The 13,661-nt window shown below is 38.5% G+C and overlaps 4 protein-coding genes across 5 annotated transcripts; all 4 read left to right on the forward strand.

The window, feature by feature from the left end:
- The first annotated feature begins 745 nt into the window (after positions 1 to 745).
- LOC103857155 (ethylene-responsive transcription factor ERF025-like) lies at positions 746 to 3,917 on the forward strand. Its single transcript, XM_033288204.1, has one exon. It carries the CDS (start codon positions 2,634 to 2,636, stop codon positions 3,270 to 3,272), a length of 639 nt encoding a protein of 212 aa, XP_033144095.1. The 5' UTR covers positions 746 to 2,633; the 3' UTR covers positions 3,273 to 3,917.
- A 108-nt stretch (positions 3,918 to 4,025) lies between these two features.
- LOC103857156 lies at positions 4,026 to 5,682 on the forward strand. The gene has a single exon (XM_009134322.3). It carries the CDS (start codon positions 4,258 to 4,260, stop codon positions 5,422 to 5,424), a length of 1,167 nt encoding a protein of 388 aa, XP_009132570.2. The 5' UTR covers positions 4,026 to 4,257; the 3' UTR covers positions 5,425 to 5,682.
- Positions 5,683 to 6,351: 669 nt separating this feature from the next.
- Positions 6,352 to 8,805, forward strand: LOC103857157 (zinc finger CCCH domain-containing protein 63). Its single transcript, XM_009134323.3, has 8 exons — positions 6,352 to 7,075; positions 7,272 to 7,361; positions 7,472 to 7,573; positions 7,683 to 7,829; positions 7,905 to 8,024; positions 8,106 to 8,165; positions 8,250 to 8,347; positions 8,416 to 8,805. The coding sequence occupies exons 1-8, from the start codon at positions 6,524 to 6,526 to the stop codon at positions 8,561 to 8,563; spliced, it is 1,317 nt and encodes a 438-aa protein (XP_009132571.1). The 5' UTR covers positions 6,352 to 6,523; the 3' UTR covers positions 8,564 to 8,805.
- A 248-nt stretch (positions 8,806 to 9,053) lies between these two features.
- LOC103857158 (protein HOTHEAD-like) lies at positions 9,054 to 13,311 on the forward strand. Of its 2 annotated transcripts, none has more exons than XM_009134324.3 (5): positions 9,054 to 10,491; positions 10,595 to 11,236; positions 11,712 to 12,112; positions 12,211 to 12,776; positions 12,859 to 13,311. In XM_009134324.3, exons 1-5 carry the CDS (start codon positions 10,410 to 10,412, stop codon positions 12,920 to 12,922), a joined length of 1,755 nt encoding a protein of 584 aa, XP_009132572.1. In that variant the 5' UTR covers positions 9,054 to 10,409; the 3' UTR covers positions 12,923 to 13,311. The 2 variants fall into 2 exon arrangements, with proteins under 2 accessions (XP_009132572.1, XP_009132573.1); XM_009134325.3 differs by having other exon boundaries at positions 12,217 to 12,776.
- Positions 13,312 to 13,661: the final 350 nt, after the last annotated feature.

Below are 13,661 nucleotides of genomic sequence, written 5' to 3' on the forward strand. Positions count from 1 at the left end.
TGGGTTTTGAAATTAGGTTTTGTTTGTGTATTATAAATTTATGTGCAGTGTTCGAGTCGAGATCTCTCCTGATGGATTTGGTTTTAATGTGTAAAAATCTAAAAATATCAGAATTTAAAGATGCCGTTAAATAATTTATAAAATAAAAATAAAACTATCCTCGTCTGCTACTTTGTTTCTTATAAAGGAAATCGCGAGATGACAAAAAAAAAAAAAAGGAAACCGCGCAGGGTACGTGTTCTATTCGCAGCCTCGCTTAAAGTTATTTCAGATCTTTGGCAAAAGTAGAAAGTGTGGTTGATACCGAAGGGTGTCCACCATTCACTATCTTCCAGCAACAAAAGTACTGATTTGTTTATACTCTCTTTTTTAAAAGATTAGTTCAATATACTCTAAATTATTTAATATTAAGATAATTAAATGGAAGGGTCATAAACGATTTTATTTGTTCAAAGACAATGTTTTGTTTAAGCTTTCAATAATGACATGTGGTTGCTCTTGTTACAAGTCTCCACCACAACCACATTCAATCATCATTCACATTTTTTGCTCATTCAACTGCTATAATGTTTTTAGGAATCTACAACAACTTTAAAAACATGTTATGGTTTTCGAAAACGCTAGTTTTATCAAAACTTCGAAAATTATGGTTTTCTTTCTTTTGAAGAAGTTTTCATAATATTTCATTCAGTTGTAAAATTGTTATTACTCCCCTCCCCTCCCCCCCCCCCCCCCCCAAAAAAAAAAAAAAGAAAAATATCTATAATAAACTAATTTGAGGTAAAAACCAAATTTTGAAAACTAAATCGAAGAAATAGAATCAACATAAAAAATAATTGAATGAGAACTTTAAACACTTTGTGCAAGTTTGTCAAACATTGTATTCTTTACTCTTTGTATATGTTTAATTGCAAAATTAGAAAATAATTTTACATCAGAAAATGTAAATTCTTTATTTGCTATACATTATTGTAATTGTAGGTAAATTAAAGTATTAAAAACTTCATGTCAAATTTTGTAAGAAAACATGTTAAATAAGATTCAAAAGTAAAATTATTTTATATTTAAATGGAACATATTTCTTATATTATATAAAAAATTCAAAATTTAAGATCTAAAAGTCGAACTTAGTAAAAATCATAAGCTCTTAACATTTTATTTTGGAAATACTATTTTAAAAATAAATTCATTTTATGTTTTCTAAGTTAATATTTTTTTCTATTATATAAAAATCAAATATTTAAAATCAAAAAGTTAAACTCAATAAAAATCATATTCTTCATCATTGAATTTTGGTAACAGAAAGATGCTAGATTTTTATATTTAAAGATTCAAGTGATGAAATTTCATAGATATAAGTTTAGTCGGATATTTATCATCTACATAAAGCAAACATTTGATATTATCACCTTAAATGTTGAAGATTCGTTAGAAATTTTTGATTTTAGAAACCAAAATCACAACTAATCAAATTCAAAATATGAATCATAAAAAAACCTAAGATTTACAAAGAGAAGTAGAAGAATCACCTTTACTCATATCTTCTTTCTTCCACGTTCTTCTCCTTCTTTATCTTCCTCAAATAACTCGGATTCACCTATCATCAACATGAAAATATAACCCACTGAGTAAACAAAACATCTTAAGCAAACCAAGTTACTAAAATTCTTAAACTTACTAATCTCTTCAAAGCCACATAGCCAGTTTCTTGCAAATTTGAGAGCTTGTACATTTGATCAAATGAAGATGACGACTCTTATAGTTGTTAGAACATGATTTCCAACGTTAATTGATGATTCATAAGACAATGTTGTTACGAGATAAATCTTTAAAACATCGTATTGTATTTGCATTATATCAAGATGTCTAAACTTTAAAAGACAACCATATCCAAAACTAGTTCATCCAAATACACATCTAAAGCTGATTTTCATTTTCATGATTTTGAGAAAAATGCATAAAAGCTCTCCACTATAAAGATCATGAAGAGTCAAGTGACATACCTTAGTTTTGAAGCAGTAAGAAGTCGATGAAAAAGATCAATTTCTTTTTGTGAAGGGTGAAGAACAAGGCTACAAAACACGAAGTTTTGATGTGTGAAAATGAAGATTGATTTCCCCCAAATACATTTGATATAAGTATGTCAGCAGCCGAAATTAGGCTTGATTAGTCCATTTGAACTCGCTTCTCGTAAATGAGTATGTGGATAATCGGCCTATTACATCAACTAACCTTTAGCGTCAAACTTGCAAGATTTTTCTACTTCTTGGTCTTTTAAGTGTGATGTTTGCTTATAATTGTCTTATTTTTGTTTTCTGGTTAGATAATATGACAACAATTTTCTTAGTTGGATTGCTTTTGTTATCAACTTATCATACGTTGCGAACATTTTCTCTGAAGAATAAGGTATTCTTACAAAAAAACTTTGATTGACCAAAAAAGGTAAAATGCAATTTCTCTTTATACGACCATATAAACATAAATTGTATTTATGTGTAGACAGCTACCATCATCCAACAAAAAAAAAAAGAATGCTGTTAAGATTTCCCAACAGATATTCTCTCTCTCCTCCAAGAACACATGTATAAATAGACAAACACACAGACACATTTTACACAAGTTAAGCTTTTCTTATGTCAAACAGTAGTGATTCTCCGACCACGGGGAATAAACAAACGTTTAATGTACCTTCCATCGCATTGCCTTCAAAATCTTCTGATCAGTCTCCCCAAACATCTCCAGGCTCATCTTCTTCCCCATCCCCATCGCCGGCGAGAATAACGGCGACTAGAACATCCGGCCGGCACTCATTTTTCAGGGGAATCCGGCTACGGAACGGGAAATGGGTATCTGAGATTCGAGAGCCGCGTAAAACGACGCGAATATGGCTCGGGACTTATCCGGTGCCGGAGATGGCAGCTGCCGCTTACGACGTGGCGTCGCTAGCTCTGAAAGGCTCGGAGTCAGTTTTGAATTTTCCCGGTTTGGTTTTGAGTTATGTGGCTCCGGCTTCGAACTCTGCCAAGGATATAAGAGCTGCTGCCGCGAGAGCAGCAGAGATGAAGCAACCCGGAAAGGAGGAGGAGGAAGAAGAAGAAGAAGCGTTGTATTCTTCGTTGGAGTTTATGGACGAGGAAGCGATGTTGAATATGCCGAGTTTGTTTACGGAGATGGCGGAAGGGATGCTGATGAGTCCACCAAGAATGACGGATCTATGGATGGATGATTCGCCGGAGAATCATGAAGGAGATTGTCTCTGGAGTTACAAATGATTCCATGCTACGTTTTCTTTGTGTGGTCAAATGAGTTTTTTCTTTGTTTTGTTTTTGGGTAGACAAAAGACAGAACCCAAAAATCCGAACCAAACCGATCTGAATAGAATTAAACCAAACTGAATCTGAAGAAATATCCGCATAGGTTTTGTTTTATGATATTTAAAATTCAAGTTTTTGGGTTTTACCTGAACTTGAATAAAATCCAATAAAAAATATTCAACACCAAATAATTATCTAAAATATTTTAGAATTTCAAAAATATATAAAATAGTGATTTATTATATGAATAAATAGTTTAAATACTTATTTGAATATTTGATGTAGATTTTTGGTATTTGATCAAATATTTAGATTTTTATGTTTTGACTAAAATTAATTAGTGAGCGGATACTTGTAATTTGTTTTAAACAACTTATCCAGCTCGGTAGCTCGCGGTGCCCGATTCCCTTCCCCGATCGCTTCCGGTTCTTTGGTCTGACTCTGTTTCGTTGCTTGCTGGGTATTGTGCCGGTTAGGCCATTGTTAGGAGTTGAGGTCTTTATCGTTGTAGGTTGTGTTTAGTTTATTTACTGCATCCCGCTACTAGTGTCTATGTAATTTCTGTAAAAAATTGAAAACTTGGTATAATATTTTAACATTTTACCAAAAAAAAAAAAAAAACTTATCCAGCCAAACCCAAATCATTCCCTACAATTTATTTCCCTAAACCATGAAATCCCTAAATCACAGCAAAATATCTAAACCAGCTGATCAGACTAAATTGCAATTTAAAAAAAAAGTCTTTACCAAGACCTTCTGGCTCCAGTGGAGGCTCTCAAACAATAAACTTCAAATCTAACACAAATAAAAGGATAAACTTCTGTAACTCAGTATATCCGCATATCAGTCGTCTTCCTCAACATCCAAACTTGCTCAGAAAACACCATCTCTGAAAATTGCGTCCACGACACCTAACAACTCTCCCCAAAAATTCGACATCCCAATGAGTTTATTCTGCAATTCAATTGACACCCTTTATCCAAAACCTTACCTTCCTCACAAATCTCACTTCTTTCCCCTCTCCGATACAAAACTCCGAAACCTTAGCTTCGCCGGGTTCCCTCATCTCCGGATCAAATCATGCCTCAAATCAGCTTCTTCCTCCGAAATCGACATGGTGAGGAACAAAGAAGGAGTCTTCGCTCCCAAGGAGAAGAAAGTAGTCGTCTTGTGGGACCTCGACAACAAACCTCCCCGCGGGCCTCCTTTCGAGGCCGCGACGGAGCTCCGGCGAGTCGCGGAGCACCTCGGCCGAGTCGTCGAGATCTCGGCCTACGCGAACCGCCACGCTTTCATCCACTTACCTCACTGGGTCGTCGAGGAGCGGCGATCGAGGAGGAGCCTCGACTTCGCGGAGAGGAAAGGCGAAGTGGTCCCGGAGGAGCCGTACGTCTGCGGCGTGTGCGGACGGAAGTGCAGGACGAATCTTGATCTGAAGAAGCATTTCAAGCAGCTTCACGAGAGGGAGAGGCAGAAGAAGGTGAACCGCATGAGGTCGTTGAAAGGGAAGAAGCGTCAGAAGTTTAAGGAGCGTTACGTCTCCGGGAACGAGAAGTACAACGAGGCGGCGAGGAGGCTGCTCACGCCGAAAGTCGGGTACGGGCTCGAGGCCGAGCTGAGGAGAGCGGGGGTTTACGTGAAGACGGTGGAGGATAAGCCGCAGGCGGCGGATTGGGCGGTGAAGAGGCAGATACAGCATTCGATGACGCGTGGGATTGACTGGTTGGTTTTGGTGTCGGATGATAAGGACTTTTCGGATATGTTGAGGAAGGCGAGGGAGGCTGATCTCGGGACGGTTGTGGTGAGTGATAGGGATGGTGTGTTGGGGCGGCAGGCTGATTTGTGGGTGCCTTGGATGGGGGTGGAGAATGGGGAGATTGGGGAGAAGGATTTGGTGCCGGAGAAGAGACGGCGGTTTGATGAGGAGGGGGAGGAGGAGGAGGAGGGGGATGGGTTGTTTTCGTTGGCGTATGATGAGGATGAGAGGGAGGAGATGAGGGTGGAGAGTGATGGGTTTGGGAGGTTTAGTGTGTCTGCGTTTTCGGAAGATGAGGGGGATTTTGCGTTGAGTGATAGTGATGATGATAGTGACGATGAGCTTAGCTTCTGAGTTGTAGTTGTGGATGTTTCGATCGGTTTAGGACATGAACCGGGAATTTGAGTTGAAAAGAAGCTCTGGTTGATGTGTCATTTTTTTTTGGAGCAGTATACTCTGAGATCAAGAGTAGAACCAATCTTTTGCGTAAGCAGAAAAGCAATGAGAATTCAAGTTAACATTGTCGAATGATCTGAATGAGACTAATGGTATATATATCAAATTGGTTACGCTGGTTGTTGTAAAGTATTGAATCTAGGATTTGCTTTTGGATAGTGCTGGTGTAAAGCTAAGTGACACTCTTATCACAACTCAAGCGGTGAACAATCAGAGATTATAACTCATGTCCACAATGATTTGGTAAAAAAAATCATAATACTGCAAAGGCTTGTCTCGTTTGTTTCTGGCGGCTTTGCTACTGGTTATTTGCAACTCAGGACACCATTCTTATAATCTCATCACTGGACAAGTTTGGGGTTTCTTTTGAGTATTGCCAGATACAACATTCCATCTGAGTGGATGCAAAGCTTTCACACAAGTCTCCAAAAAATGTCTAACCTTAGTTCATAAACAATTTGTTAGTTGAGTTCCCATACCCAAACTTCATCGGTTTACTCGGTTTGATTGTTTATGTTAATTCTTCCTTTGATTCCATAAATTAAACAATTCATCCAAAGAAATAACAAAAAATAAATTTATTCGAAATAAAACAACACAGTGTTGTTTTATTTCGAAATAAAACAACACAGTGTTGTCAACACTCATGCAATGCAAGTGCAATAATGTCTGGGTTCAATTTAAAATTGGATTGCATTATACCGATTTTAACCGAAAACCGGACAAACATTAAAGTAAATCTGTAAAATGGAAACTTAACAAGGGATAAAATAGTAAATAAACAAATCGACGTCAAGCTGACGCGACTGCTGTCTCATTCTCTCTCTCTCTCTCTCTGCTACTACTTCTGTCCGCTCCAAAGAAAGATCCAAAGCTTACAAACACAAATCCACTTTCAGTTTCTCTTCAATTTTTGTCTCAATAAAAAAAAACCCTAGTTTCGATTCAATTCGTGATCGGACCTTTATCGCAATCGAGAGAGTGAGACTCTAGACCCATGGATTTCGATTCGAACGGAGGAAACAAACGAGTCTTCAACCGACTCGGCGGGCCAACTCGCCCCTCGCCGCAGCAAACCAACACGCGTCAGCAAGTCTGCTTCCACTGGCGAGCGGGACGGTGCTACCGAAACCCTTGCCAGTTCCTCCACCGAGAGCTACCTGCTGGCCCCGTTCCGAATCACGCGAACAAAAGGGCCCCCGACGAGTCCGGGTTCGCGGGTCCGAGTCACCGGAGAGGACCCGGGTTCAACGGGAGCCACTCTAGTAATAACAATAACAACACCTGGGGGAGGTTCGGTGGGAACAGCAGGGCGGTTGTGACGAAGACGGAGAAGGTCTGCAGGTTTTGGGTGGATGGGAGCTGTAGCCACGGTGAGAAGTGTAGGTTCTTGCATTGCTGGAGCAAAGGAGATGGGTTCTCGTTGCTGACTCAGCTTGATGGGCATGAGAAGCTTGTGAGTGGGATCGCTTTGCCGTCTGGATCTGATAAGCTTTACACTGGGAGTAAAGATGGGACTATTCGTGTTTGGGATTGTGCTTCTGGACAGGTCTTTGATTCGGTTTCTTGTTTTGTTTGAGGATTGGTTATCATTGTTTGTTTTGGTTTCGATGTAGTAGAGTGACTCAAGAGGATGCAATTAGTACAAGTGGAGTAATGAAGTTAGTTGTTAAGTTAGGAAAGGAAGTGTGTAACTTTTGTTAGTTCTATTGATCTTTGATAGATTTATTTTCTCTTTGGATCAGTGTACAAGTGTACTGAATCTTGGTGCGGAAGTTGGTTGTGTGATTACTGAAGGCCCATGGCTATTGGTTGGCATGCCAAATCTAGTGAAGGTAAGTTCTGACTGTGATCGCTCTTAGCCTTTTATTTTCCTAGACTGTCACAATATCAAGGAACCTTATTGTTCTATGCTTATTGAGTTATAGTATTGTTGTTGCTACAGGCTTGGAATATGGAAACCAACGCAGACCAGAGTCTCAGTGGACCTGTTGGCCAAGTGTATTCTCTTGTTGTGGGCACTGATCTACTCTTTGCAGGCACACAGGTAAACTTCCAAGCTTTTTTCTTGCTAAAATCTCTTCTATGAAGCATGGGTGTTAATGGCTATAAATATATCAGCTTTTGGTGAAATAAGTTCTTTGCTTTCTCTGCAGGACGGTTCTATATTGGCATGGAGATATAATGCTGCCACCAACTGCTTTGAACCGGCGGCGTCACTAATGGGCCACACACTTGCAGTTGTTACCTTGTATGTTGGAGCGAACAGGCTCTATTCAGGGTCCATGGACAAATCCATAAAAGTAAGTACTAGTGATTCATCTTTTATGCTTGAGTTGAGAACTCCCTTTCTTATTGTTTTGGTTTGTGTTTGGTAGGTTTGGAGCCTTGAGAATCTTCAGTGTATACAAACTCTAACAGATCATACATCAGTTGTGATGTCTCTCATTTGCTGGGATCAGTTTCTTTTGTCTTGCTCATTGGACAACACTGTCAAGGTTAGATTCATTGTTATACTATCTATCAGATAATCTCGTGATTGTTTTTATTTTCCCCTATTGACTTTGTTTGCTTTCTAGATATGGGCTGCAGTTGAAGGAGGCAACTTGGAAGTTACATACACTCACAAAGAAGAAAATGTATAAACGTGTTATCCTCTTACTTTTGGTCCTAATCTTTTATGTAATCTAACTAACAATTTCTGTTAATATCTGAATATTCAGGGAGTGTTAGCTTTATGCGGTGTACATGATGCAGAAGCCAAACCGGTTTTGCTGTGCTCTTGCAACGACAACACCTTGCGTCTCTACGACTTACCATCGTAAGTCTTGCAACACTTATTTGTTTTCCGATCTCTTCTGTTTTCTGAAGCTTAGGTTCATTTGTTAGATTTACGGAGAGGGGCAAAATCTTTGCGAAGCAAGAGATAAGGTCAATCCAGATAGGTCCAGGTGGCATATTTTTCACGGGTGATGGAACCGGTCAAGTTAAAGTATGGAAGTGGTCCACTGCACCAGCCGCCGCAGCTATGTCTTGAGGAAGTTAGCAACCTTGTCAAGACTTCTTTTCCTACGATGTTCTTGTACCATTATATATTGGGGGTCTTTTGAGTTGTTTTCTCTCTTTCTTATTGATGGCGTCCTCCTAGTAAAAGGCCATGGTCTGATGAGATTGTGCCATTTTAGGAGTTTTAAGACAGAAGTGGGAGAGTTTTGGTCTTGTAACACATGGATTTGTATGGTCACATTGTCATAATAAAGGATTGATCTATTCAAGAAAGTGTAGAAACCTTTAGGCTTGTTGTCACTTTAACTATCCCATCTGCTCCGAGCTGTTTAGCTACGGTTATCATCAACATCAACAATAACTATCCTAGGCACACCGAAAGCGCGAGCAGCCAACATAGTGACAAGACCAATAGGTCCAGCTCCCATTACTAATACATGTGTTTCAGGACCAACCTCAGCTCGGCGACAAGCGTGTACACCAACACTTAGTGGCTCACACATTGCTCCTTCTTCCAAACTCACATTCTCAGACAACTTGAAGCATAGATCTGCAGGGTGAACCACTTGGTTGGCTAAAGAGCCATGAACCAGTGGGGTTGCAAGAAACAAAGATTGTCTTTGTTCAATATAAGTACCTTGAGGTAATGAGCATCACTTCCACATGTACCAACAGCTTTCATCTTAATTCTCGCATCATGAGGACCTAAACATGATCATAACAAAAGGGTCACGAAAATAATCAAAACCATGAAAAAGAATGAGCTTACCCAACGGAAGGAAGATGAAAAGGTTGGATTTGGAGAGTGTTCAGACCAGCCAACCAAGCATCCATGTTCTATTTTTCCACCTTGGAGCCTTCTCCATGAGACATTCCTCCTTTCCCCATTACTCTTCTCTGCTATGCTCAGCTCAAAGGCTCTGTACTGATCTCAGCTATTGGATTAAGTGAAAGACAAAAACAAACCCACCAGAGCCTTAAAAGAATGATTTAAGAAAACAAAAGGGGTCAGCATCGAAATCTCCACAATATAATAAATAAATACACATGAACCACGAAATATGAAAACGTGCCTTTTTCGAGATTTGGATAAACCCATATTGTTGATTAGTCTTTTTCTAGTTACATCATAATCATGTTTAACAGATTGTTTCACTCGTAATCTAAACATAGACATATTGAGAACAAGTTTCCCTAGATAGCTTTGGGTTTTCGAGACTTGGATAGCTTCTTTGACTTGAATAACATTACAATATCAAATCTACCAGACAAGTTTCTGAGTTGGTTAGTCTTTTTGATTAGCGAGGAAGATTTTTTTTTTGGTTATATCACAATTTATCATCACTTGTTTCACTTTGATGGCTTGCAATAACCAATTTACATATCCATGTGAGACTAAACACATGAAGCAATAACAAACAAGTCTCTCACTCTATATGTGCAGTTTTGACTATTTGTTTATTGTAGTAATCAGCTCAAATTTTAATTTTCTTTAAATAATTAAAATTTAAACCATGAAAACATCATCAACTTCCATGTTACAAAGTTTTCCTAGATCCTACGGTTGACATCAAAAAAATTATAATAGCAAAGCTTCTTCTCATAAAGATCAAAGTACCAAAGATCCAATCTTCATTAAAAATAATTACCAAGATCCTAAACTCTTTGTATGAATGTACGACCAATAAATAAGTGTTGGTGAACCATCAAAGCTTCCTCTCATAAAGATTTAACGAAAAGAGGCTCATGCTTCATGATCTTATTATATAAACCTCACCAAACCTTGCTCATTTGTTTGGCTCCGATCTAAGTATAAAAGAATCACACATACTTTTTTTTTTTTGTAACAGAAGAATCACACATACTCTTTCACCATAATGAGTTTTCAAACATTATGGCTATTTCGCATAGTTCTCATCGTAACATTCATCTCCCATGCCTCGTGTTTTCCAGATCAAGGTAAAGTATTTCATTGTTTCTTTACGTACACATCGCTCAATGCGTGACGATATATGTATTTGTATTTTATTATTAAAACCTTTGTTTTTTTATCCACGTGAAGCTGGGTACTATAGTTTTACGAAAGATGCAAAACTCGCACCAATGTTCGCTCGCTTCGATTACATAATCATCGGAGGAGGAACCTCCGGTTGCGCGCTAGCCGCAACGCTCTCTCAAAACGCTAGCGTTTTGGTTCTTGAGCGCGGCGGCTCGCCATACGAAAACCCGGCGGCGACGGATATAGGAAACTTCGCCACAACACTCTCAAACACATCACCCAAGTCATGGTCGCAGCTTTTCATCTCCGAAGACGGCGTTTACAACACACGCGCGCGTGTTCTTGGAGGAGGCTCGGTGCTAAACGCCGGATTCTACACACGTGCCGGGGATGACTACGTGAAGGAGGCTGAGTGGGAGAGCGGTGAAGTAGAAGCTGCTTATGAGTGGGTCGAGGAGAAAGTAGCGTTTCAACCGCCGGTGATGGGATGGCAAACAGCGTTGAAAGATGGGCTTCTGGAGGCTGGAGAGTTTCCGTACAATGGTTTCACGTACGATCATATCAATGGGACCAAGATCGGTGCTACGATCTTTGATCAAGCCGGTCATAGACATACTGCTGCTAATTTGTTGGAGCATGCTAATCCGGACACGCTTGCTGTCTATTTGCATGCTACAGTTCACAAGATCCTCTTCACAACCAAAGGTATTTGAATGATCTACATTTTTTTCTCTCGTTCTATTTTTTTATTTTTAGGTTTGGGTTGCCATAGTATTAAGGAGGTATATTTCAACTAAAGTTTGAGATGATTTTTTAAATTAAAAATGACAAATCGAGGTTATTCAAACATGGTTCTAATAATTCTTTTGAAATCCAGTACTCATAGTTTTAGAAAAGATTTTATCGTGGTTTAACAAAACTCAAAATAAATTCTTGGTTCACCCAAATTCATCTAAAAACTTGATAAAAAATCAAAATATTTTAAGTTCTTGATTGGATACACCCCATATATCTATAAAATATTTTATAAGATTTGTCTGACTAAAATGAAAAGTGAAGGAGTTTCGGTTTGGTTTCATTATACGAAAACCGATTTGATTTTATATGAACATTACCGCTTAGTTTTGGTTTTTATATACGTTCACCTCTACTTTTGAATATGAAATTATGTTTTGGACAGGAAGGCCAAGGCCAAAAGCGTACGGAGTGATATTTCAAGATGCAAATGGAGTGTTACACAAGGCAGAGCTGGCGAAAATCGCAACGAACGAGGTGATTTTGTCCGCGGGTGCCATCGGGAGCCCGCAACTGCTGATGCTTAGCGGTGTGGGTCCTATGGCTCATCTTACGGCTCACAAGATTAAACCGGTGGTCTTAGATCATCCAACGGTCGGGCAAGGGATGGGAGATAATCCGATGAATGCCATCTTTATTCCTTCTCCTACGCCCGTGGAGGTTTCTCTAATACAAGTCGTTGGGATCACAAAACATAATAGTTACATCGAAGGAGCAAGTGGCGTAATCATTTCTTATAGTTGGACTCGTAATTATTTCGATGGTGTTTTGAATTATCTCAACGAGGTATCATATATAAAAACACGTTAAACGTTGTTACTACTTTATTATTACTAACGAAATTAACTATATGCTAATGTCTTTTTATTTTTTCATTGTGTAAGATGCAGACAAGCCGTACTAATACATCTACAACATTCTCGACTCAATCCATCACAGATTTTTTCAAGTCTATACATCCGTTATTGAGTGCAACAACAAAAGCCGGTTTGATTCTCCAGAAAGTGGCTGGACCGGTCTCGAGAGGTCACTTGGAGCTTAGGAACACAAACCCAAATGATAATCCTTCAGTGAGGTTTAACTACTACCAAGAGCCAGAGGATCTAAAGAAATGTGTTGAAGGGATTACCACTATTATTAAAGTGATTAACTCCAAGGCATTTGCGAAATTCAAGTACCCCGACGGGACCATACATGGCTTGCTCGATCTAATACTAAGCATTCCCACTAATCTAAGACCGAGACACGTAACCTCGGTGTTTGATTTAAGACAGTTTTGCATAGACACTGTGATGACTATTTGGCATTACCATGGAGGTTGCCAAGTTGGAAGAGTGGTAGACAAGAATTACAAAGTCTTAGGTATTGATGGTTTAAGGGTTATAGATGGATCAACATTTCTCAAGTCTCCGGGGACTAACCCTCAAGCTACGGTTATGATGCTTGGAAGGTAAATACATAAATTTAATAAATAAGTTATCCAAACATTTTGCATCTAATTAAGAAATTATTGTTTTGATTGTTATATGTAGGTATATGGGACAAAAGATTCTTCGAGAGAGGGGAGCTTTCCACAAAAAGGATGAAGAAGCATGAGCTATTACTTTCAAATAGTTATTGTGCGTAGAATATGCTTTGATTACAAACTTGCCTATTACACTTTCAAAAGGAGGTTTGGAAAGTGAAGCATCAGCTATATGTAAAGGAGGATAATCCTTTGAGCATATTCGGTTGCTCGAATAGTTTTTTTTTTTTTGGTTATATAAATTGCGTAGAAGTTGTTACCACAAAATGTTAGGAGAAAATTGTTAGATGAAAGAAGTCAGTAAAAGGGAAATTCAACTTTGGCAAAGGAAGTACAATTAGTGAGACATGTTCACAAGTTTGAAGTTGAGTCTTTTGCCAAAGGAGAGTTGCCCTTTACTGTTCTATCTTTTGATCGTGTTCAGCGTAATTTTGCAAATCATATTCCCTTGTCCTATTCACGTGGTACTTACTTTCTACTGCTTTTACTTCTTATTTGAATGCTCGTTTTATATATTTTGTGGAAAGGCATAACCCGTAATGTAAAAGTGGATCCTATTTATTTGATTGCTTACCAGTGTCTTTTTAGGCCTGGGCATATTACCGGAAAGAAGCCTGAACCAGAGATACCGAACCAAATAACCGTTACATATAATATTTATTTTAGTGATTATATAATGATTTAATATGCATGTAACCATTTTATAATAAATCTTGTGATCAAAAAGTTTGTGGAGAACATTTTGTTTCACTTTGTGTTTTTATTATATAGATATGAAACTGACTTTGGTTGAAAATTACGAAAATCTTG

This window comes from Brassica rapa, chromosome A03 (assembly GCF_000309985.2).
Source record: "Brassica rapa cultivar Chiifu-401-42 chromosome A03, CAAS_Brap_v3.01, whole genome shotgun sequence".
Lineage (NCBI taxonomy): Eukaryota > Viridiplantae > Streptophyta > Magnoliopsida > Brassicales > Brassicaceae > Brassica > Brassica rapa.

Bases quoted from the DNA above. Each gene is read 5' to 3' on its own strand.
- LOC103857157 (XM_009134323.3), top strand. From the start codon at position 6,524: ATGGATTTCGATTCGAACGGAGGAAACAAACGAGTCTTCAACCGACTC. The intron at 7,362-7,471 runs GTAAGTTCTGAC...TTGTTGCTACAG, and splicing joins GCATGCCAAATCTAGTGAAG to GCTTGGAATATGGAAACCAA. The intron at 8,348-8,415 runs GTAAGTCTTGCA...TTCATTTGTTAG, and splicing joins CGTCTCTACGACTTACCATC to ATTTACGGAGAGGGGCAAAA.
- LOC103857156 (XM_009134322.3), top strand. From the start codon at position 4,258: ATGAGTTTATTCTGCAATTCAATTGACACCCTTTATCCAAAACCTTAC.
- LOC103857155 (XM_033288204.1), top strand. From the start codon at position 2,634: ATGTCAAACAGTAGTGATTCTCCGACCACGGGGAATAAACAAACGTTT.
- LOC103857158 (XM_009134324.3), top strand. From the start codon at position 10,410: ATGAGTTTTCAAACATTATGGCTATTTCGCATAGTTCTCATCGTAACA. The intron at 10,492-10,594 runs GTAAAGTATTTC...ATCCACGTGAAG, and splicing joins CTCGTGTTTTCCAGATCAAG to CTGGGTACTATAGTTTTACG. The intron at 12,113-12,210 runs GTATCATATATA...TCATTGTGTAAG, and splicing joins TTTTGAATTATCTCAACGAG to ATGCAGACAAGCCGTACTAA.